This window comes from Solenopsis invicta, chromosome 6, assembly GCF_016802725.1.
Source record: "Solenopsis invicta isolate M01_SB chromosome 6, UNIL_Sinv_3.0, whole genome shotgun sequence".
In the NCBI taxonomy this organism is placed as follows: Eukaryota; Metazoa; Arthropoda; class Insecta; order Hymenoptera; family Formicidae; genus Solenopsis; species Solenopsis invicta.
Genome location: NC_052669.1, coordinates 24,641,450 through 24,666,303, shown reverse-complemented (window position 1 = coordinate 24,666,303; position 24,854 = coordinate 24,641,450). Strand labels below are relative to the sequence as shown.

The 24,854-nt window shown below is 40.5% G+C and overlaps 1 protein-coding gene and 1 long non-coding RNA gene across 9 annotated transcripts in view; one reads left to right on the top strand and one right to left on the bottom strand.

Moving 5' to 3' along the window:
- LOC105200520 (fasciclin-1) overlaps positions 1–24,854 on the bottom strand; it is a 248,801-nt gene that overhangs the window by 30,902 nt on the left and 193,045 nt on the right. For 6 of the 8 annotated variants that reach the window (XM_039451007.1, XM_039451008.1, XM_026134341.2 and 3 more), the window contains 4 exons: positions 24,438–24,534; positions 17,556–17,721; positions 17,114–17,274; positions 936–944 (listed from right to left, as the gene is read on the bottom strand). In XM_039451007.1, the coding sequence (XP_039306941.1) occupies positions 936–944; positions 17,114–17,274; positions 17,556–17,721; positions 24,438–24,534 (433 nt within the window). The remainder of the gene's footprint in view (positions 1–935; positions 945–17,113; positions 17,275–17,555; positions 17,722–24,437; positions 24,535–24,854) is intronic. The other 2 variants (XM_039451006.1, XM_026134343.2) reach the window with 1 other exon arrangement.
- LOC120358153 lies at positions 15,116–17,934 on the top strand. Its single transcript, XR_005575100.1, has 2 exons — positions 15,116–15,859; positions 17,014–17,934. It is a non-coding gene; the product is annotated as an uncharacterized LOC120358153 (long non-coding RNA).

Genomic DNA, 24,854 nt, shown 5'->3' with positions numbered 1-24,854 from the left:
GCGCCGGTGTCCGCATTTATGGGCGATGTTGCTCGCGAAAACGCGGATCGATGGAACGTGAAGGTTTTTTCGCGAGATACGCGCGCGACAAAAAGTCTAGCGTCATCTTTCTCCACGAGAGAGAGACGAGTGTGGCTCTTCGTGTGATGAGCCAAAATAGGAGCGCATTCGAACATCCGGGAGCAACGTTCTTCATCCGGCCATTGCCGAGTCAATACCTTCTTCGTTACATCGATCTCGAAAACGTTTCGGAGCGAATAACATCAGACATCGGCACGCAGTGGAAGATAACGACGATGAGCGAGAAGATATGGCGGCGTACGAGAAGAGGCACGTGAAAAAACGAAACTATCAAAAAGACATGAAATGCTTCATGGAGATAGAGAAAAATAGAAAAATACCAAAAGAGACAGACAACGAAAAGGGTGATAGAAAAAAAGCAGAAAATAGGAATAGAATGTATTGCGAAAACGGAAAGAGATCGAAAAAAGATGAACTGTGGTGTGAACGTGTGGATGATGTATGTAATGTGTATATGTATGTATCACCACAAAGTAACGAACATAGAGACTTGAAATATCAAATTCGTATTTTTCCATATTACGCCCGTATCCACGTTCTTTACTCATGTTCATTTCAATTTAATATACAAAATAATTGAAACAAATGTCAATGTACGTTCTCTTCGTAGACGGGACTTCAGGAAGTCGACTTTTGGTCAAAGAGATCTTTGTTGCGCGGTTACACGAGGATTTACTTTACGATAAACTGTAACCGCAGGCTAACCCACGCGCGCGGATCTTTTAGGAGACGTTTCGTACAATTATGGTGACACATTGATGTGACGGCGATCCAAATGAATGTTTTAGAGCGGTAGAAAAAGAGATAAAGGCGGAAATAGAGAGAGTCTAGAGAAAAAGGCGGTGGCGAATTACCTTGAAGGACTGCACAGAGAAACCGGAAACCAGGGTCGGTCCATAACATAAGAAGCGAACAGAAAACAGAAAAAAGGTAAACTTGTAATTAGGTCGTTCGCTTTAAGAGACACTGTAAGCATGTAATTTCCTGCTGAGAGAGGGTGGGCTGGTTGTGAGAGAGCTGGAGCGAGAGGGGCGAGGGTGGATAGAGTCTTATCGTGTCTTTCTGTTGATCGATGGATCCAACGTGTGCTACCGGGTGCTGGAAGAACTTATGCCACAGGATGACACGAATGTCGCATAATGCATTAAAACCAACTTGAAAAAGATTCGATCTCCGCGCTCAAACGCTCGTATATTCAATAAGGGTCGCATCAAAGGCGGCCAATATTAGTGCTTTAATGAGATTATGTGACTTTTCGTGATCATCCTATAAATTAGAAGGATATGTAAGTCGTTCTATATACAAAAGTATCTTAGGCTGTATGTAAACGAGAGAAACGTTCGGCGAGACGTGTTTAATCTTTCAGCACTGATTCGATTACGAAATGATATTCAATACGAAATTTCGGGACAGAGGAATTAAAAATTTAGATTGATAATTTATCTTGAAGTTTCTTCAATAATTGCGACGTAACGTGACTTATTAGCGATTTTGGAATCGAGGACACGCTCGGATCCGTCACTGTCCGTCGCATTGAACGAGATGAGTTTTATTATTAGCATTGCAACGAGTGATGCTCCGATATATTAATTTATTATTATTGAACGGCGCGTAGTAGCCAATTAACTCGCAACGCGCACTACCGCTTCCCGCATATATGACGTGCAAATATTTACCATACAATTTCTCTCGGTTACACGGCCGCAAGTACCGGCGTAATTTCGGGTAAACGCGCGCGACTAGGTCGTCAGACATTGTCGTTACCGTATTACTCGGCAACGATTATGTCATACGATTCAGCCAAAACGCAGACACGTTAAACCTATCGCTAATTAGCGATTGTCCGGGCTCAATTACGCCGGTACGATACACCATCGCATATTTCCACAGTCTGCGCGAGAGATTCCTGCGATTCAGCTACCGGCTCGATGAAAGCGCGTAACGCGCGTAAAAAAAATAAGAGAGAAAAAAATATGTCGAGCACGGTCCTGTACAACGCAGGAATTTTAAGTCCCGTAACTGTATCGATTAAATCGATTCTGGCATGAGATCGCGGAAGGAAAAAAAAACGATCGCAATCGCGTAATCTGTGGAATGCGAAATATGAGTATAGGGAGAGCAGTATCGATGGTTTAGTATACTGTAAAGGTGCGATCTTTGCAGATGTTTGAGTACCAATCGTAAGATATATCTTCAGATGTTTTACGGCTCTCATAAAATCATATCGCGCGCAGGTTGCGCAGTCTGCTGCAGTGATAGTAAAATACAGAGGATTGATTTATATATCGAATGTATGAGTAGGCAAATGGCGATCCTGTTTCATCCACGAAGCGTGCAAGCGATTGCTCGATACGTCAAATAATTCTTGAAAGATTCTCGGCTCTTAAAATCTTACTTAAAGTGCTTTTTCTATAATATTTTATTTTATGATTATTAATGCAGTCGACAGACGTACAGAATGTTTAAAGCGCGTTCGGGGAAACAGGTTGGCTGCTCCGACTGACGTCGACGGCGCGGAATTACACGTCGATTTCTAATTTCTGCCGAAGACAGAATTCGCGCCGGCCGTCACGTCGGCCCGGCACGCGAAATTCCGCTCGAGTGCGCGGCTGTCTATTTTGGTCGCGACGAACCGATAATTAATTACGACACGAGGACCCGGAAAACGCGAAAATGTCAACTGGTCGGCCGGCTGCGCCGCGATTGTCATAGCCGCCCGTAGACACGTTCTCGGCGGCGCGCATCTCGCGTGTCAGATGCACCGTATACTGCATATAATATGCACACACAGGATATGTCCCGGTTTAACTTTTCAAGGGAATTACGCGTGAAACGCGCCACGGCGACGCGGTGTTATCCTATTTGAAATGCTAGAAGGTTCTCGGATGCGTTGCTACTCAGTGATTCCTATGCACAGTGTTGAAATCCATAAAGCTAGTAATGTAGAATTGTGAGTAGGGAAAGATAATGTAATCAATTAACCAATTTTGATATCTTTCATTGTGCACGTTTCATTTTAGCGTTTACAAAACAATTCTAAAATATTCTTTCAAGTATTAATATTAATATATTTTTTTTTCTAGATTTAAGCTGTTATTTTTAATATTTTTAATATTCTTTTAACATTAAATAAAAAATGGATTCTGCAACACCCATGATGTACCTCTGACCAGGTACACAAAAAAGGTATACGTAAATAAAAGTTAAGATAATTTCACATTTTTACATTTATATTCATAACGCTTCTTTATAAAGTTTTATAGATAAAATACGTAAAACTTACACAAACTAAAGTAATGTAAGATAGAATATATTATACATAAAACATTTTATGAAATTAAGAAGAGTTAAAGCTACGTATTTTGTATATATATTAAAAAAATTGATAATTTTTCATAGCGTACTTCTCTTTATTATTAAAATTAGGTCATAAAGCACTTTTGATAATCAAATTGCAAGCTACATATTTTTGCTTTTGCAAGTATAATATTTAGTAAATTATTTCATAGGATAATATGATCAAAGGTACACTGAGAGAAAAAATTACTAAATTTTAATAAATCTTTGTATGAATACTTGCAATGAAATATTTACTAAATGTAAATAAATATTTATTTAGTACGAAAGCCACTAATTTAACCATCATTTTTTTAAATGAATAAATATTTATGTACAATAAGTAAATATTGCAAGTAGTCAAATATTTATTAAAATTTAATAATTTTTTTCTTAGTGTATAACGAATCAAAGGAATATTATCTTCCCATAAAGTTTCAAGCGTTAAAGAATCCAGAATATGTTCGACGATTCAAAAGTTCTTCAGATCTTTTATTATTTGTAATTTTTCGATAACAAATTACAATTATTTTTCAACAAAATTTTTGTCACCTGCGATTCGTGATTTCTAGTAAAATTTCGTTGAATAAAATTTTCGCTTCCTGCGAATGCATTTTCACGCGCAGTGAGCCTCATTCCGAATCGGAACGTTATTTTCTATGCCAATGAGCGGTCAATTAGCGAACAATTCGCAAATGTCGATTTTCGCTTCTCGTATCGATCGGCCAGTATCGTTTTAGCTTTTAGCTTCCTACCATTGTGAAATGGCGCGGGACACAGGCACGTGCGCCGATACATTCGGCTGACGTAATTCGATTTCGAGCGCGGTCGGATTAAACAATAATACGTTAAAGGATCGCTTGTATCGGCGAGCGTTGTATCGAGCACGCGACGATTTTTTCGTTATTTTTTTTTGCCGATCTCTCATCGGAGACGGTCACGTTGAAAGTAGAGAATCGATGGCCCTTGTTGACCGCGTCAAAATACTATTCTGAAATTTCGGACAAATATTTTGCCATTTTTTCCAGGAGAGAGGGTAAAAAAAACGCGAAACGCTCTCCACTGCACGTGAAATCAATATTTTCTTCGTTGTCACGATATAACATGATTTTTGTTCACTTTGTGTCAACAGATTTTTTGTTACATGTTTGCGCGCAGTAACGGTTATCTAAAAAGTTTGCGTAACCCGATAAAACCTCTACCGCGTCGATTATATTCGCTATTTTGCACCACGTTGCGAATATTAATTGAATCGTAGGCCTAAATTTCGGACGTAATCTCGAGTGTCGAATGTACAAGTACGAGGGAATGGTGACAAACGCTTAAAAAAAAAAAAATTACTCAGCACTTAATCGTACGCGACGACGGACGTGGGCATTTTAATCCACGGTACAGCCAAATCGAATAATAACTACGCGACCGAGGTTGGGGATCGTTTACACCTGACTGTCATCAAGCCCGATCAATTTTCCATTACTTTCCCTCTCGTCAATAACGCTTAGTGGTCCATTTCGGTGATCGGTGCTTCATTTGCGAAAATCTCTCGCGTCGCGCCCCGAGATGTATTGCCCGGATTTTTTATTACGCTCACGTTCACACACAGGTCGCACTTTATGGGCACATTAATTTCTTTTTATCGCATTGACGAAATATGCGATCTATTACGCGTCTACCCCCATTGACGCCCGCATTTATTAGCCTTAATTCCACGGAGTCTCGTATTTTACTCGCGGGAAAAGAGTAAATGTTCGCAATTTTATTACAGATAATTATCTTTCTCTCGCGCGGAAATTAGAAAAAGTAATTCCGCGACTTACAAAAACTGCATGCGCGTATAAAGAAACTTTGAATAATTTCGCGTGCATTTTACAATCTCGAACAGCGGACGAGGCAAATAAAACTAGATCCTGTTTTGTTGTATCATTATTTTAACATCTCGCGTTCAATGTTACGCGCATTTATTTGCCACCTTTATTACCGCGCACGAAGCACAAACATTCGCAATTTTCTTTTGTAGAAAATTATGTACACACGCCTCTCGCGCCGAGATTAGGAAAATAATCCTGTGATTCAAAAGAGCCGTTCCGTCGTGCGGAATAATTTCGCGTTATCACGCGTGCGTTACTCGATCTCAGATGGAGGATATGAAATTGCACGGAGGATTACCAAGCGAGTACACGTCCGTTCAGCGAATTTTCCGCACGATCGTGCTGAGACTGCGAGTCCCGATAGAATTTATACGCGGTGAGTGACCCAAAACGGCTGCGCCGATTCCGAGTACATTCCGTGTCTTCCCGTCGATTCTTTATTATTCACGGAACAGAGAAATCGCGACTCGTCTGGCGAATTTTGCGGGCAGGAAATCCAACAGCTGCGCGACCCACTTTCGCGCAGCCATTGACAATTTGACGAGCTGGCAGGCTGAGGGCGTCACCAGAATGAAACACTTAATGGAATGCAATGCCGGGCATAACGAATCGATAACCGACTACAGCCGCGACACAGACTTCGCGATTCCCACGATATTCGTGTACGCGAGGAAGGTAGACAATTATCTTCGATGGAATATATTGATTATTTCGATATTGTAGAGAGGAATAAACTCTTTAAATCGGAATCAGTCAAATCTTATTTTCAGTGCTATATTTATATGTTAATTTTTCAGTGACATATTACACTGTTTTTCTGTCATAACGTACTAATTAGTGAGAGCACCCCTTCCCCCTCTCTTAATCGGAATCACTAAAAGGTAGTGACTAGTTATTGATAATCACAGTTAAAAAGCATAGAACTGCAAATCAATGAGTAATATACCGATTCCAATCTAGAGAGTATTCAGAAATTTTTGGAAAATGCAACTGATATTTCAGATTTTGGATGTGAAAAAAATCATTGGTTCTTCAGTTACGTCTGTCAAGATTGCATTTTTCCTCATCGGATTTCCAATCCGGGTGTTAAGCACTTCTCGTAATAAGATTCTTCTCGCACCTCTCTTGACGTTTTTGTCATTACTTTTACGGATCGACACGTCAGCTTTAAGAAAATAATTTTCCACAGCACATTTTACGCGGGAGAGAGGGAGGTAACTTTCCCTCTTCTCAATAAAAACTTTTTTCCGACATGCGCCAACTCCGCACAATTCGATTCTACCTCATTCTTAATTTCCACTCCCTTTCTATCCCCGACGACGTTAAAGCACGTTATCGCCACGTAGCTTTTGCTCGATGGTTATGCTCGTTTGCCGTAAACTAAACTGATCCTATGCGCCAACTGTGTGCGCAACCACGGGAGCGCAATAATTCAATGAACAAGTACAGGTACCTGAGTCCCGTCGTGAACGAGCAAGTAGGCCGTTTTGAAGTGGTTCGCTGTACCGGAAGGCCATAATGAAACCGCCCGCACGTACTCCGCCGCGGCGATGAAATCTTTAACCGCCAAATTAACGCTGGAAGAGAGGCGCACGTGCGTTACGACGCGACACGAGGTAGCTATGAGACCTACTCACCGGGAGGTAGATGAGGGATAAGCAAACCCTTGACATTTCCTATGCGGTTTTTAATATTTTTCGGATTTCGTGCTCTTTAATAAAACTCCGAGTTGTCAACGTTTTGAATATCTCTGAAAATTTCTCTCTAGGTTTCGGGTTCTCGAGCCTCAAAAAATTCATTATATGCCGAAATTTAAGGTATCGAGATTTTATAACATTTTCGATCTTAGTCAAGTGATTTACGATTTGAGTTTCTAAATATAATTATTCATAAAACTTTTCACAAAGTCTGTCTGTTTCGTTCGTCGATGGCGCTTGCTCTTAAAAAAAAAAAAAACGTTCAATACAGTCCCAAAGCGATTGTAAACGGGTTCTTGCACTCTGATCGGAAATATTCTGGATATGCGGAGAAGATGCGACTTCAGTACGACGCGACGCGGTTGTCGACGCATAGCGAATTGAGCGTGGCACTTTTACGAGCGCGACCGATTCGAGGGCGTCTCGTCTCGTTTCAATTTTTCGACGGAGGAATTTCACGTGGCGCACGGAGGGAATTGATAACGCGGCTGGAAGATTGCGGTGATGGCGAGGAGGCGCAAAGGTGATCGGCTCGAGCTGAAGGCGAAGGAGGTCGCGCGGAAGATCGCGGCTCGAAGCGGGAATCGAAGCAGGCTCGGAAGCTCGGATGCCGTGAAACTCGAATTGTTCTGCATAATTTCCGATTAGTGTCTCGTCCCGAGGAATTATAGTTACTAAGCTCCACCACCCTCTGTGGAATTTCGCCGACTGCCTCTCGCCGCTACTCGTGAGCGCCGCGCTGCCGTGCTTTCCGCGGCGTCGTTCGCATTCTCTTAAAGGAGAATTCCGTTCCGCGCGAATCCTTAAAGGCTCTCCTCCTCGAACGGCGCCGGTAATCTCAAAGTGTTTAGCGAGCTTTTCGCCAACGTTTACAACGCGATTCCCTTTGTTTAGCTCCACAAGAGAAATGAAATTATTCGTAGCGCCGGAGTTCCGTGATCTTAGCGTTTTGGAGAACGTTCTCGTCACATTGAAAGCTCGCGAAGGCGGTGTTTCGCATCGGTGAAGTCATTTTCTTATGCAATTATCGCAAATATTTAAGTCCACCAATGTTGGCATAGTAAGCAGATGTACATAATAAAAGGATATCTGCGATCTAATGAAGTCTAATAAAATTCGATATTATCACGTCAGTTAATTAAAACGATAATGTATCTAGATTGTATTCAAATGCGTCTGTTACTATTTCTGCAAAAAAATCCAAAAGGACGTTAAATCGCAAAATCGTTTTACGCAAAAGATTTTTCCTTTTAGAGAAAAAAAGTTCCAATATTCAGCAGGATCGAAGGATTTAAAAGTTTTCGTAATTATTTCATGCACCGACCGCATTTTTTTCACGTATTCCATAAGTGTGCCGAAGAGAAAGAGAGCGGAAGAATGAGAAGAAGTGCTGCTTAGCGCTCGAATGGTTAAAGTTGTATCCTCGCCTAGCGAAAGCTTTTGGTCTCGTTCCCGGGGGAGAGCCGCGGCGACCGCGGAACACGTCCGACAACGTAAAACTTTCCGACACCTCGTAGCACGTTTTTCCCTCTCCCGCCGTTCGAGTGCGAGCACCCTTTTTTTCGGGAAACGCGGGGGAGAGCTTAAAGATTTAACGCCGGGGAAAAAGTTGTCCGCCGAAGCGACCGTGCAGCACGCGCTCATAAACGACCAACTTCGCCGCGACGCCCTTTTTCCACGAGACTTCCGCTGATTTTCCTTTTTTCCGGCAAGAGCGAGAGAAGTGAACTTCGCGGAACAACATTGGGCGCGATTCGTCGCGACGGCTCTCTTACTTTCACGTCACCGCGCACCGCGAACGTTCACCGGGGACGTTAGTATTATTGCGATAGTTAGACGTTCGGCGGAAACGACACCGTGTGGACGGAAGGTCTTTGACTGCGTTCTCGTTCGTGCAGCGAAAGAAACGTTGGGCCAAGATTATAAATGTCCGACGTAAAAATTCGCACTTGTTTTTAACGAACATTCAGACAGACGATAATTAATCTTAATGCTACTCATTTTTTTGACGTTAATACTATACTCTAGGTAAAAATTCACCCGTATAATAATTAAGAACTTTTTCTACACACTTTTAAGAATTTTTTTTTAGACTTTTCTTCTACTTTATAGTTTGCAGAAGAGATGTGAGAGTAACTGATCTAACACTATTTAAAAAAAATCTTTTAACTCCTTGATAAAAATTCAACCACATAATTCAGAATTTTTTAAAGAAGACGTTTAAGAATGTTTTTAAACTTTTTTCTACTTTGTAGGTTGCAAGATAAAATAACTGAATCAACACTATTTTAATATAAATCTTATTAAAATTTAATAAGTTAAAAACCTTATTTAAAAATCTTATTAAATATTATTAAATATTATTTTAAACTATCAAAATTTTAATAACAAACTCTACTAAATTTGAATTAGTACCAGGCTGAAAATTCATCCACAGTAGCACTCTATGATTAAATGTCTCACCTTACTTTTCGCTATTTATCATTTTTATGATTATACTTTTCTAAGTGGAGTATTTCTCGTTACTCCCGCACCTACAATTCGTCTCAACTTTCTTAAAAAATGAAGTTTATTTTATCGATGCATTTCCTCAATCCACTGCAAGCTGACCATTAAAAAAAATTTGTATCTTACAAATTGCCTTACGATTGGTATATTTGGTACAGTGTCAACTATCATTGCTCAATAATTTAATATGTACGTACAAGGCGATCGATACTTCACTGTGTTTAATGTATCAATATTAACAAAGTAGTTTCATTATTTGCAGATTGTAAATTTGAAATTTCTTCTTTAAGGCTCCGAGAAAAATCAATAAACCCTCGCAAAGTTCATTATTTATAGGAAATAGTGAAAGGGAAAATTCGCGTGAAATTTAACTAAAAATAAATTCGTAATTATAGATAAACGAACACGGAACTTGGATGCTTCGTTCGAAAAAGTCCCGATGCTCAGCGCAACAGAAAGTATAGATAAACTGGTGTATTTATATTTGCTATAAATAATAAATGTTCTCGAGGGGAAATAAACTCGGCTCTTTGTTGTACGACGCGGTACGGCGCGGTTTCGATCACCTTGCGTGTACGTGTATGTACAAATACGTACGCGCGAAAGAGCGTGTAACTTCCGAGGTGACGTGAACAATGCAAGAAGAGGGGGCTATTGGGGGTGTAGAACGAAGGTTTAAGAGGGGAAGGGGCTACTCGCAACTCGGCAAAGTACAAGGAGCGAATAGACTCAGAGGTTCTATGAGCATAAGATGCTTGCCAAAGTAGCAAGGTGAGCAAGTTCGCTGTGTGGATACAGGCGAGAGAAGGGGTCGCAACGAGATTCAAAGCGCGAGATAACGCTAGAGTAGAGCACCTCGAATTCTCGATGTGGCAAGTATATATATGTGACTATATATATATATATATATTATATATGCTCGCGTATGTATCTATTATATACAGATGTACTGTTGTATGTGACAATCAGTGTGTCATTATTCTACTATGAGCGGAAGCGCCAAACGGAAGGGCGAACGACCGACACCGTCTCGCGAGCGAAATACGAAGTGGATGGATAAACGCGATAATAGTATATTCGTGTTGCGACCGATGTCGCGTGAATCAAACGTCACTCGTATAACTGTTGAAATCCTGTAAATCAAGCGTATCTGATGATCTGCCTGCGGCAAAACTATCAAATAAACGATAAATAGGATAAATTTATTTAAAGCAATTCGCGATCGTTTGATTATCCATTTCATTCATTGTAAAAATTTCATTAATACATAAATTTTAATTAGCAATTTACGCTCTAGCTAGAGACTCAAGTGTCCCGCGATCGTCCTCCGTTTTCGCTTCCGGTGATAATGTAATGGCCGGGACATCGAAAATCATGCGAGCTTCAGTTCAATTCTCGAACGAAATCGTGTCAAAGAGAATTTGAGAGAGAAAGAGAGAGGCTACTCAGCAGTTCCGGCAAGTTTTGGATCGCTTCCAGGGGCCGGAAAACGGAAAGACCGAGCAGCTTCTTTCTGAAACGCCCAGATGTTCGCAGGACTTTGATTCGACGTCCCCGGCATGTAGCGGGTACAATTATGTTTTATTATGAACCAGCATGTGTTGAGACGTGTTGTCCCCCTTTCGCAGAGAAGTGTAAATCAAAAGGCAAGAGAGCACAGTCAGAGATCAAAGACAGGAGGAGTCTGCGGGAAGAGGCGGCGAGAGGTCTGCAGTGTGAGGCACACACGAGGCGCGCGCGCGGTGCAGTGATGGCAGAACATGGAATTCTGTGCTCTCCTACACACCAATCGGCACTTTGCTGTCTTTCATTTATAGAGTTTTCCTGCCTGTCTCGTTCTCAGTGTCTATGCGAGTGAACCTGGAAGTAAGTGATTAGTACCTCGCGCAACTACGCCGACCGCCGATGACGATCCGAGTCCCTTTGATTACTCCGCTACCTCATTTAACAAGCACGGTGTCTGTTGCAATCCAAGAATCCGATAATTACACGCCCCAGAGAAACCGAGGATCTCGGAAGCTTCGGAAATTACTCTAGTATTTATTGCAATGTTCGTTCTCCTTCAAGGCTCCAGATTCCAAAGAATTCCAGAGTCTAGAATTTAAGAAACGCACGCAATCGTTATAGATTTCTAATACATTTTAACTTTATCTGTATTAACATCTGTGTCTTTTAATACCTAAAAACATCGATTTCATCTTCATTTTAATCCTATTTCGATTACGGTCGTCATCGACGATCGAAACGTCTTTCGAGCACAAATACACAACATACATGAGCTCCTTGGATCAAAGGTCGCCGCGAGACCAACTAAAGTGTCGGACGTAATCGGTCGAGACGTTTTCCTGCTAGGAAAGTCCCGTCGCCTTTGATCCAAGCTACGAGCCAAGAGGGTCTGGTGCAGACAGTAGGCGAGACGTGCCGAGGATCATTGCTGAAAAACAGTCGATATCGCATGTGACAACAGCTGTCACGTGAACATTCCATTCCTGTCCTGTGTACAAAACGTTCCTATATATACGTATATATATATAATATATATTATACATATGTGACACATACATAAAGAGGGTGTACACGGGGTGGTCCGCGCGATCAAGTCCATCCTCGAGCAATTGCGGCTTCGTTATCGTTAGGAATAAAAAGGATGATCGATAAAAAAAAAGAGAATCACGTTAGAATTATCGAGCTAGCTCCGCGCCAAGGTGTACTTTTAGACGCGTACGATTCATACGGCCTGTCTCAGATTTCCCTATTATCCTCCGCGTTTTAACGAAGCCGTAATTATGCCGTGAACGAGCCCTCGCTTGCGCGCGTCATCCTGTGTGCACGCATATAGATAACGTGGCACGTATTGCGAGAGGCGAGGCCGCGAAATGGATGCGCTTGTTGTATGTAGAACGGAATCGTGTGTCCCGATCGTTCATGTAGGTATACGTGTGACAGTATATATCGTGGAGTGAAATAATGTTTCAGCGACGTTTTTCTCGATTTTCCAACGAGAAGTGGAACAGCTGTCCAATGGTGAATGAGAAGCGTCTCGAGGGAGAGCGCATCGATGCGTTTCCATTGGAAAAGACGGAGCTGCATCGAGAGCGTCTTTACACAGTGGGACGATGTTGACTAAAAGTCGATCGTGCAGCTACTATTATCGAACAACGTCGCAACCGAATTACTGAATTCAGATTTCGTTATGATCAGACCGGAATTCGTATTTCTGAAATGTTTGTGCGATACACTTTTTTAAATTGCTTTTTTAAACATGTATAAAAAATTTACGAATTTACAAAATTATTGCAACGTTTGCTATTAAGCGCAAATCAACAAGTTTAGACGTTAAACTTAATATTTAAAGTAGCAATTTGGAATATCCAAATTTAATCCAAATTAATCCAAAATATTTAAAAATTCGAGAATTCGTGATAACACAAAGAGCGAATATAAAATGGCTTCTAATTAACATAGTCCCCCAATGCCGCAATACCAACATCGATACGCCGTGACAAATGCAGTAAATATATCGGATAAACTTGTGGGTCTTGACGAGAAGGCAGTCTTGTGAAGAGTGATACTGTGACCTAGTTGTAGTTGTAGTAGTTGTGCTTGACGGGTGCCACCTGCACGAGTAATGAAATTGTTATTGTCTTAAAGTAGCTCAAACTAATAGGCTCGTTGTTCTTGCACCTGTGATTAACAGGTTTCTGCCATCCGAGCGATGACGCTGTTATCGAAATTGCGCTTAAGTATATATCAAGTATAAGTTATAATTGCTGTACGTGTATTGCAGAGGTACGAGTGTGTTTCCTGTAAATAGCGGTGTTTTCGGCTCGTGTCGCTGTTTAATGTAAAAAAATGGTTAGCAGAATATATTATGTAAGAGAGATCACTTTTCTCCGACGCAGGGTATCCGGTACGAACCGGCGCGGCGGCCTCGTCAAAGGACGCATCATTTGCACTCATTTGACTGAATAAAAACTTAACCTTGCTTGATTATTCGTAATTGGCTTTATTTCTGCCCCTGTGTTCTCTTTCGGCTGCATTTCGTGTAACAAGATATTGCGTGAGCAAAAATTTCACTTTGAATACCAGCAACTTATTTTTTAGTCATTAAATTATTCAGCGATAAAATATCAGAATTTATATATTTACAAACAAATTGATCAAGTTCCAATAATCTTGGAAATTTTTTCCCTAAAATGTTACGCTTATGAGTTTTCAAAATTGACTCCGGGAGTCTCTCTCAGAAATTCGAATTCATCGCAGGAGGTCTATCCTGTTATCAAACATGCGCGTATAATCGGAGCGTTACATTATCACGAGCGTGCGCACGTGCTCCGTGCAGACTCCGCGTGCTAAAACGGCTGCGAATCCGCCGAGATTAGAATCATTACGATACACGGGGGCGGCGCAACATCGCCCGGTCGGATAGAATCTTTACGATCGCCGTAAAGCTCGTTCTCTTTCTCATTTCCGCCCGATTCTCGATTTCGCAGTGTACACACACGCCGTTGGTTATCTCGATGCGGATACGATTGCGGATGCCTTTTACACACGTCTTTAAATGGTTAGTATCATGACGATTGCCTAGTAGCGTTCGCCAAGCGTTTTCCAGCGAATATCTCCGAGAATTGTTATAAACCGTCGTGAATATCTTTGCTTGCCAGCTCGACCGATATTACGAAGAAGTTAAGGAGGGAGCAAAAAATCGTCTGACTCTGCTTCTGTTCCGATAAATTTCATAAAACTTTCGCTGGCTAAAACTATAAAATAAATTTTATTTTGATCCCTTTTTTAATATTTGTTCTTAAAAACTAAACATTACACTTATCGATACCGATAAAAATATGATCTGCTTAGATAATTAAAGAAATAAAAATTCAAATAATTCACATATTTATTAAAACTTAATAAACAATTTAAATTCGAAACAACATTGTAAAAACTACTATATTATCTGAGACATTTGCTAGAATGTATATTTTCTAAATTTTAGTTTTTGTTTAAGAAATACAATCTTGTGAGATGGAGTGTAAAACAATTAACTTTTAGACTTCAACAACGGAAAGGTAATAAATCAATGGGAGATCTGTGCCGACCTAAAAGCATGAAATATTTAAGAAAACTACGCCCGCGATAACTATGGCCGCCCACCTAAAGGTTAAGAGAACGCGCGAAAGGTGAAATATAAATCGTGACAGGTGTTTGCGAGCGCCGCAAATTCACCATGTGGGGCGGAAACGCGTTCTTGGTGGCTCGCAATTGCCTCATTCAGGCCAACTCCCGCATCGCTCGCGGTTGGATAACGCGTAACGCGACGTTGTGCATGTGCGTACTCGACGACGCAAGCGATTACTTCGAAAGCGATTGCGCATCAGCGGTGATGACGAAGACGGCGTGTTATCATCTCCGTTGTCCACACAATGTCGAGGGGGAGTCGCGGATCCTTTGAGGTCGCGGCGTTACGGGCTCTACGAAACACGTCACGTCGGGATATATACGTATCGAGACTGCGAATACTAATGTCCCTCTAATGCATCGCGCGGTCTGAATTCGTAATAGACGCCAGGCGTCGCGTCGCGTCGGCGAGATGAAGCACCCGCGCAGAAATCTCCACAGACTTGACTCGCGTTGGTTGTGTATGCGTGCCTTCGCCTCGACACCGCGATTTATCGCGAATGTGTGCACATCGCGCGGCATGTACGTTGCGGGTCCTGCATTCTCGCGCGGTAACGCGTCGCGCTCTTTGTTTCCGAGAGACGCCCGCGGATTATTATCTCGGCTCTTCCGCCGCTCACCCCGGAATATCTAATGAGACATTAAGCGGACGCGCGATATGCAGAAAAATGATCGCTTTCTCGTCCGTTCGCCCGTCTCGGCAGGATGTAAACCTCGCGCTTGGGTGAGCAATATCTCTTGTCGAAAATTGAATACGTCTCCTCTTGTATCAACATTTAATCGTGTGCCTTATGTTTTCTCACGGACTCTAAAGTTTGAACATTGTGTAACTTGGCACAGCGGAGTTTCGAGCTGGATATATTTCTGAAATAACAGATCTGCCGTGATGTTCGCGTTTGGAATTTCTCGTGTTTCGTCACGCTTTATGTCTCTCATTATTATCGCGATGTTTTCTCTGCGCACGTCGTGCTCAAAGGTAGACGACACGCGGAGAGAAAAAGACTCACCCCCTCGTCGACTGACTGTGGGAGCGTGTAAGATATCAAACGGCGGTTCGTGGGGAAAAAAAAAGAAACCGCGGATTCGACAGTGATAAACCGCGTCGTCGCGCGTTTACAGCCAGCGTAAATGAGACTCCGAGAGGAACGGGCGTGAAACAAAGGCCCGTCTTCAATTCCGCAGAGAGCTACGGAGGTAAGGACGTTTGAACGAAAGTTATAAATTTCGACTTTTTCTTTGGCTCTCTCGCGGCTTCTCGTATAAACCGGACCGGTCAATGCTTTTACGAGTAGACGGCTTTCCAGGTCAATTGCCGTCGCTTTTTCGCCGCACGTACGTGTCGTTTGCATTAACCAGGTTCTACGGGGATGATTGAAGACTCACGGAAAACTCGATGAATTTTAGCGAGGGGAATTTTTTAAGGGCTTAACGTATCATAAGTATTTTTCAGCTTAATACCTCCCGATCGGTACATCTGTAAATCTCCAGCAATTTTTTTTAATCACCCCACGATTTTCTGTACTCGGATTTTTAACGATTTACAACGACATTTTTATCTCTTTGTCGAGAAACATAAAGATAATATCGCGCAAAAATGTCGGTCAAATATAATACGCTTACAAATTTTTGAAAAATAAATATGCCGCTGTTCGGAATGCAAATGTAGAGGGTATTTGCATCGCGAAATATGAAGGTAGCATTGCTTTTTTCTAAATGCAAATCTATTTACATCTGCATCGCAAAATGCTAAAATAATATTCCTACACATTGGAACTACGTTTGAAAAATGAAAACACATTTATATTTAATGTATAGGACGAAATTATTAATTTCGTTATAGGCGAGGATTAATTTAAATGTGGAGTATTATTACCTGACATATTATCCGACTTGGCGCATTCACAATACAAACCGCGAATTCATTTAAAACGTCGAAAAAAATTAGCAACCACTAACTTGTGCTTCTCAAAAATCGTATATGCAATTGTAAATTATTACGATGGTTTCTTGTAGCATTTAACAATTTGTTCTAACGAAATGCAGCCGTGTTCGAACGTAATCACTTTAATGAATACATGGGCAAAATATGGGTCGATGATGAGGCCGCGCGAACCCAACATGATGCGACATCATGGCGCATTGTCCACATTATAATTCATTATATTTGTTGTCTATTAAGCCGACCAACATTATTTTCATTATTCTCAACATCTAATAATTGAGCGTCAAACGATATTATCGATTAACGCGCTAATTGCCGCAGAATTCATTTTATTGCGAAATAATTCCGTAAATAAATTGATAGAATTAATGTAATATATCTCTGATCAAAGAATTTGTAATTTCAGCGCTTACAATTCGATCGCCAGGGCGTTTCAGAAATCCGTAGCGATCGAATGTATTAACGCCAATAACTTGGTACGTATCAGACTAAGGACGGGCACTGACCTCCAAGAAATCCTTCACGGTGCTGTCGACGACCATGAGCGGTCGTTGTATCAGATGAACGACGCCGTTGCGCACGGGGATGTTCGCCTTCACTATTTCCGCCAGCACTACTCCGGCCTGATGATTCGCATCGCCCACCAATGTGTCTGATTGAACGTAGACTGAAAATTGGACTATCAATTAGTTATCGAAATATAATACACGCGAATCTATGTATCATTGGCGCTACCAAAACGCGACCACATCCCATTTAGCTGAACACGAGCTCTTTACTAAACGCAAAGCCTTCTCGCATAACGCGTAATAATAACAGACAATAGCGTCAATCTCTAATGACAATATTTTTGATTAGATCGGGTTATCGCGCTCCGAATCGGATCAACGGTCCAAAATCAGTTTCCTGGATGATCGAGACATAGGATACGCAAGCGATGATTATCACCTTTATTCTGTGACTTGAGAAAGCTGACGACAACTTTCAGATTGTCGGAGAATACGAGGGTCGGATACGGCACTTTCTCCGGCGTCGGCGAGGTGAAGAGGACCTCGTTGGGTAAAACGTGCCCGTCGATCACCAGTTGATCAATCTTTTGCGGCCTCGGCTCCGGCTGTGACAGAGAAGCGAATATTAAAAAAAAATCTGAAATGGAAAGAATATTAATTCATACGATCATCGTCTCAGCTCGAAGGGGAAAACGTTGTCACTTTCGTTATTTTACTAATCGCACATTTTTGCTATTCGCCAAAAAGAATCTGATTGTTAAAGGATGTAATCTTCACAAATTCTTTTATGAAATAATAAACTCATATGAGAAAAGAACTGAACGTAGTTTGTTTTTATTTTGAGGACTTTCCGACACCCTCACGTAGCACCCACTTGTTCGGATATATCGTCCTTTCATTCGACGCCTCAGCTTCTCGCACAAAAGCGCGGCCGACCGCGTTGTCAGGGCAACTCGATTTCTGCGCTGAGACCGCGAACTTTTAGATCCTCATTCTCACGCGGAAGGACCGACTTTGGAAGAGGGAACGAAAGGTGACGATGGCGACGCGCGGAAGGAGTCTCGATACCGGCTGCGGAGTTCTCGACGGCGAGGCGACGACCTCGTCGAGAGAGCGAACTTTTCGAGATCGAGTCGCACACACCGGCACCCCTCGCGCCTTTCTCCACGATTTTCTTTGCTTTCCCGCCGGTCTTTTTTCCCTTATTCCGCTTTCTTTCCTCGCTTTCCTCCTCGTTTTTTTTTCGGATCCCGAGCCCGACGCGTCGTATGTACAGGCGCGAAACTTTCGGTAATTTCTGACGGGATGGCTCGTTTAACTCCGGCTCGTTTTTACGCTCCAAGTTGGATTACGTGCGCGCGAACATCCATTGTATGTACGCGGGCTTGGCGTTGAAAATTGGAGAAAAAGCGGAATTCCGCGCCGAAGTGCCGCGATGCGAGCGTAATGAAACAGGGGAAGGTGTGAGAGGAGGCGGTTGGCGGGATGCGCCCGGAGATTCGCATAGCGAAATTCATAATTTTTAATTGTCCTTACTTCCGCCAGGAATTAATGGACGTTTCTTGAAACTACTTGAAAAACGGAGATTGCGAAATTTTCACACGTAAAATTTATGCTACGACGCCTTAAGAGAACGCAGTTGCGAAAGCTTTAATACGGCACTCTGACAACAATAAACATTTCAGTTAGTATTAGATAACGACGACGTCACACTAACACAATAATTAAATAAGAGATCTCGGTTGACACATTTTGCAATATATAATTTGAAAATGTTACTTTATACAACAAATATTTCGTAATATTTATATCATAATAATTATTTGTATCTACCGCTTCCCTTTTTTGTAATTTAATTTGTTAACCTTCTCTCTAAAATGTTTGGAGTGGAATTTCATTTAAAAGAGTGGAATTTCACTCTAAAAGTGTGAAAATCCTGCCACTCTTTATCAAAACTGGCAGAGTTTTCACACTTTTAGAGTGGGATTCCATTCCAAAAAATTTAGAGAGTTAATTATTATTTTTATATCAAATTATGGAAAATATATTTAAATTTTATCATCGAAAGATAGCAATCTACTCGTATAGCTATGTTTGTTGCATATAAAACTATTTTTATCCAAAACTAGTATTAGTCTTTTTTTAGGCGACGTACAATATATACACAATAATAAGTACAGTATTACTATAAATAAATATATGAATAAATAAAAAAAGTACGGTAAAATGCCATTCGGTGAAAGCAAATTTTGATCTTTAATAATAATTTTATATCAATTATTAAATATATTTTTTCAGTTTTATAAACTGTGTGCACATAAATGTAGCGCCCATCAGCGTTACTTTTAAAAAAGAGCGAAATTACAGTACAACTGCAACATTGCTGCAACTTTCATGTCATATAAAATTTAATAAACTGTGAAACTTATAACATTGTATGGTGAATATATAACTGTACCGGAATTCTTTGCCGCAAACCGTTTTTAATTTTTGTAGCGTTGGGCATTACAACATACGTTATAACTTAGTACGAATTTTGCAAGTGTAAATACATTTTTAATTAGAAATGATAAAATCGGGTAATTTTAAATTCAGAGTAAAAAACGAATTTAAAAACTCGTTTTTTTACGTTAAAAATTGCATTTTTGCTAAAATACTAAAAAAAGGGAATATATGATTTATTTTTATTGATGTTTATTGCTAAAACATTTACATTTGATACGTTATTTCGATATTATTTAATATTTCTGCCTGCTTAATAATTAAATAAATACGAGATGTGTTTTCAAACTGTATAAGCTTTGAATTTATTTTCTGTTGATACTGATGTGAATATCCACCGTCAATTCGTCATTATATTACATTTCAATTGACTTATCTTTATACAAAAATCCTTTAGATTAACGCAAAAACTGCATTCCAGAACAGTAATACAACGTTAAATGTTGAAAAATATATATGTCCAAGTAAAAAAAACTTTTCAAGACTAAAACAAAATTATTTTTTTTACTCGAAATTTCTAGTTTTATTTCATTCATTTTTATTTCCATTTTTAATGAACTCGTTTGAAAGACATTTTCCCGCGTCAACTATGCTAATCACGCGATCACGTGACCCGTCACCGCCAATTAGTTCGCGTCGAGTGCTCCTACTGACGAGTGCTCCTCCTTTGGCGTTCCGCATCTTCGCCGTTTTTTCTTTGTTCATAGTGAATTTCGCGCAATTTCCCGCACACAGAAATTAGAAGTGTCGGTATGTGGCGACGAGCAATCGTCTTGGCATATCAAGCGGCTCGTCCGATCACGAGCTTTCAGTTACTCGTAACTCGGCGATGTTGGTCGCCGTCGGTGTCACGTTCCGTCGAACAATCGGTTGAAGCAATCCGACTTCTTGTTCGCATCTCGGAATACTTACGACGTCGCGAATGTCATCCGCGAGGAAAATCGCAAGGAGTCATCGAGAGGAGTCGCGGAGGAGCATCGTCCAGGGATTGCCGCACAAATTGTCCAGGAGTTACAGAACGCGCGATCTCGCTTGTCCGCCATTTTGGTACAGCTCGGCTCCTTCCTGAAGTTGCGCCCGGGTCAAGCGAAGAAGCGGCTTACTTCAGTCAAGTGAACTAGCGACGCTCGCGCTTATCGCAGGTGGACTATACTTGTTGCAAATGGCGGAATCTAGCGACGAGCGTTCGTTACGGTATATCAATCGGCTCGTTTGACCGCGATCTTTAGGTTAACTCGGCGTTGTTGGTCATTGTCCGTCGGCGTTGTTGATCGAGGTCCGTCGGTGCAGTTGATCACCATCCGTCGGTGTCGCGTTTCGTCGCACGGACGGTCGGAGCGATTCGACTTCCTGCTCGCGTCTCGGAGTTACGACGTCACGAGTGCCATCCGCGAGGAGAGTCGCAAGAAACCATCGAGAGGATTCGCGAGGAGTACCGCGAGAAGCGTCGTCGAGGGATTGCCGAATGTACGGGAGTTTCGGAAGACGCGATTTCGCTTGTCCGCAAGGTTAGCACAGTTCTTTCTAGCTCCGACGACTCCGTCCTGAAGTTGCGTCCGAATCAGGCGAAGGAGCGACTTACTTCAATCAAATGTACTCGCGACGTTATCACAGGTGGATTATGCTTGTTGAGAGCAATCTGGCGACGAGTGATAGTTTCGGTGTATCAATCGGCGTTCGACCGCGATCTTTAGGTTAACTCGGCGTTGTCGCCGTCCGTCGGCATCCGTCGGGCGATCCGACTTCTTGACGTCGCGAGTGCCATCTCCGTGCGGAAAGTCAAAAGGAGTCGCAGGGAACACCGTGAGAAGCATTCTCCAGGAATTATAGCGACGAATGTTCGGGACGAGCGGTCCGCCAGGTTGGCGGCACCGACGGCTCCTTCTTGAAGTTGCGTTCGGATCGGGCGAAGGAGTGACTTACTTCAATCAACATGTTTGTACTCGCAATCTTATTGCAAGTGAATTAACCTTGTCAGCGCTCATTTGTGCGGTCTGGCTCCAATTTAGTGTGTACTGTGACGACGAATCAAAATCCGACGGTAACGAGATTTCTGGTTTTTTCAATTGGAGTCGAAGATGTCGAGGAAGCGTTGCGTACCTTCAGTGCGCGTTCTTTTAGAAAAAAGTGGTCGTTCGCGAATGTTCGGTGAGCGTGAGTGTGTAAACAGTGTGCATCACGGATTACATGGCAACGATTTACTGTTTATTATGATGCATCCAATGATTATCCGACGGCTGTGAGCACTCCGGTTTTTTCGACCCAATGCGAATTCTTGGAACCGGGTGTGTCAAGGCAGTGTTGTGCATTCCTTCAGTGCGCGTTCGTTTAGAAAACGATGGTTATTTACGAATGTGTTACGGATTACGGAAAGTGCGTTACGGATTACACAGTAACATCGAGATATCACTCCGGATTAACAGGAGAAAGAGAAATGGCTCTTCGGCGTAATGTTCGGATGACGGTGAGTTTATCCTTTCGTTTATCCTTAATACTCTGTACACACGTTGCATCACGACACTTCTGAACTAACGTTACTTTTACAACAATGAAAAAATTCTTCAATGACTCTTACGTATACACAGTTGTGAAAATTTGTATTATATTTAGCGTGTGACACGTGTCTCAAATGGTCTACTCAAATTTTTATGTTGATTTAGCACAAGATAAATTTGTTACATAATATCTGCATTAGAAAATAACATAGATATTTTGTAAAAAATTAACACAAAAATGCAACACTTTAATACAATTTGAAATCAAATTACGTAAACGTTTTTTAAATAAATTTAACATTTATAATTTATTGACAGAGGGATACTATTTATTCATTTGTTTTAAGCCTCCATCGGACGCATGTGATTTCACAGATCTCATGGTAAACATATTCTTAATTATCTAAGTTTTTAATTCATCGTAAATATGTTTACCATGAATCTTTAAAGCGTCCGACGGAGAATTAAAATTAATCATTTCAAAATTAAGTTATTTTTATTTGCTTATTTATCCTTAAATTATAATTATTTTATACTAAAAAAATATTGAATATTAATTTAGCCCAAAATATTAAAATAATACAATCATGTTACATTAAATTAATATTAATCAAATCAATAACCGAGTATGTTAAAAATTCAACACAGCAATGTTGAAATTAACAAGAACCGGTTTTAACACAAATGCAAAATATTTTCTAATGTGTACTAAAATTCTTTACATCTCTGGAAAATATTTGTAAGATTGTTTATTGGAACAAAAATACAAATTTCAACTAATTACAACGCTTTTAGTATTTTTCCAAAGAAAGGAATTTGCAGAATAAAATTGTCGAATAGTGTGTACAGAATGTTAAAATTTTTTCGTACAACGCAAACGTTATTTACTGACATAAATAAACAGCTAATTAAATATAGATAAAAAAGAATATATAAATTTCAAACTGAAATTATCAAGACAAGATTCGACGCGATAGGTATTTTTTGGGTCCACACATTTTCTGTGTAAAAATCAAACGGACAGCTTACCGTATTTTCAGAAATTTTATAAAACATTAATTACGTGCGCACTATTTGCATTATCATTTCCCATCGATTTTTATACGTAGTCCGGCTGCAAAAGGATTCCGCGCGCACGATGCGAGTGTTTCTTCGACGTTGAAATAGATTTGCACGCGACGTCGGAACGTCGCGTTTGTAATCCGACGTTTGAAACGTCTAAATGCCACGCGTACGTATCTGTACGGAATAATTTACATCCGCCGGTAAAACGTCATCCCATGTAACGCCCACCGCTGCAACACGGTGTCCCGTGCGGAACATTTCGAATGCGCGCATAAATTCTGCGGTGTCTAGCACGTGCTATCACCATGTCGCGCAATAATCATTTCTTTTCAACATTTCGTATCCAGAAAGTTTCTCTTAATCCCCAAAAGTCTCCCCGCGTTTAAGAACATTAACGCATTGTATTAAATAAATTTTGAATTTATTCAATCTTTGAATCAAACTTTTTTCATATCAATTTTTCTACACTGAGAGAAAAGTATTTGCGACTATAATTGAATGTATAAATAATAGTTAGGAGAGAGCTCCAATTTTATTTATTAATAGTATAATGTTAGTAATAATAACACAATTTGTTACACTGATAAAAAAAAATGATTGTAATTGCTATAATTTAAATGTAGTTGGTGCCAAAAATAATTATAAATTATAATATTTAAATTACGGTAATTGCAACCATTTTTTGTCGGTGTAACATATTGTATGTTATTATTTTTAATGTTACAATAGTACACAGAAAAAAATGCTGTTGATTCAACAGCATCAGACTAATTGGAAAATATCTTGTTCATTCAATAACAGTATTCATGAAACAAGAAGATTGAAAGTAAAGACAATAACAAATATAGTTGAATAAATGAAATGTAGTACCCGAATCAACTACATAGTGACAGCCTGTTCGTTGATTAATTGAATCAAACTTTGTTTTAATTCATATTATAGCAATTTTTTCAGTGTAATAAAAATGGAGTTCTCAATAATTATTTTAATGTTTATTTATAGTCACAAATGCTAAACATTCTTTTTTTTAAATATATAAACAAGTTTCTAGAATTATTGTGGGGGGGGGGGCTAACATAGCTTTGCATGCAGATTTTATAAATCTCGCATCTCTTTTCGGTTGCTTCATCAAACTTCGAACGAGATGCAATGAATGCGATTGTCTTTGAATTCTCTAAAGGAAAATCGGTCATGGCGAAAGATATTAAAATCACATCCCCTCGGATGATCAATTCGCGAAGGTTGCTAAAGCCGCTTACCTTGAAACCCTCGTCAACGGGGATGAAGAAGGTGAAACGACCCTCGGCCTTGAAGATGGGTTCCTTCTTCTCAATGACGATCCGCTGTCGGAAGGTACTGGAAAGGAAAAAAAGGGTTAATTACGAAGGCGTGGTGTACGAGACGCGCCAACGTTAATAAGACAAACGAGAAAAGTTCGTGCATTTATTTACGTTATTTAAATTCCGCCACAAGTTTTTGTATTTATATTTAAATTAGGGGGACTGTGCGTTAATTGATGAGCCGGCGTAATAATACTTTAGGATGATCCGTAGAATCGTTCAAAAGGATAAAGATAGTCAATATATAAGATATTTAGATCAGCGGCAACTACTAACGATAACTATTTAAATATCTAAGAAAATGGTCGAATGACGAGAGATTGAGGGATTTAACAA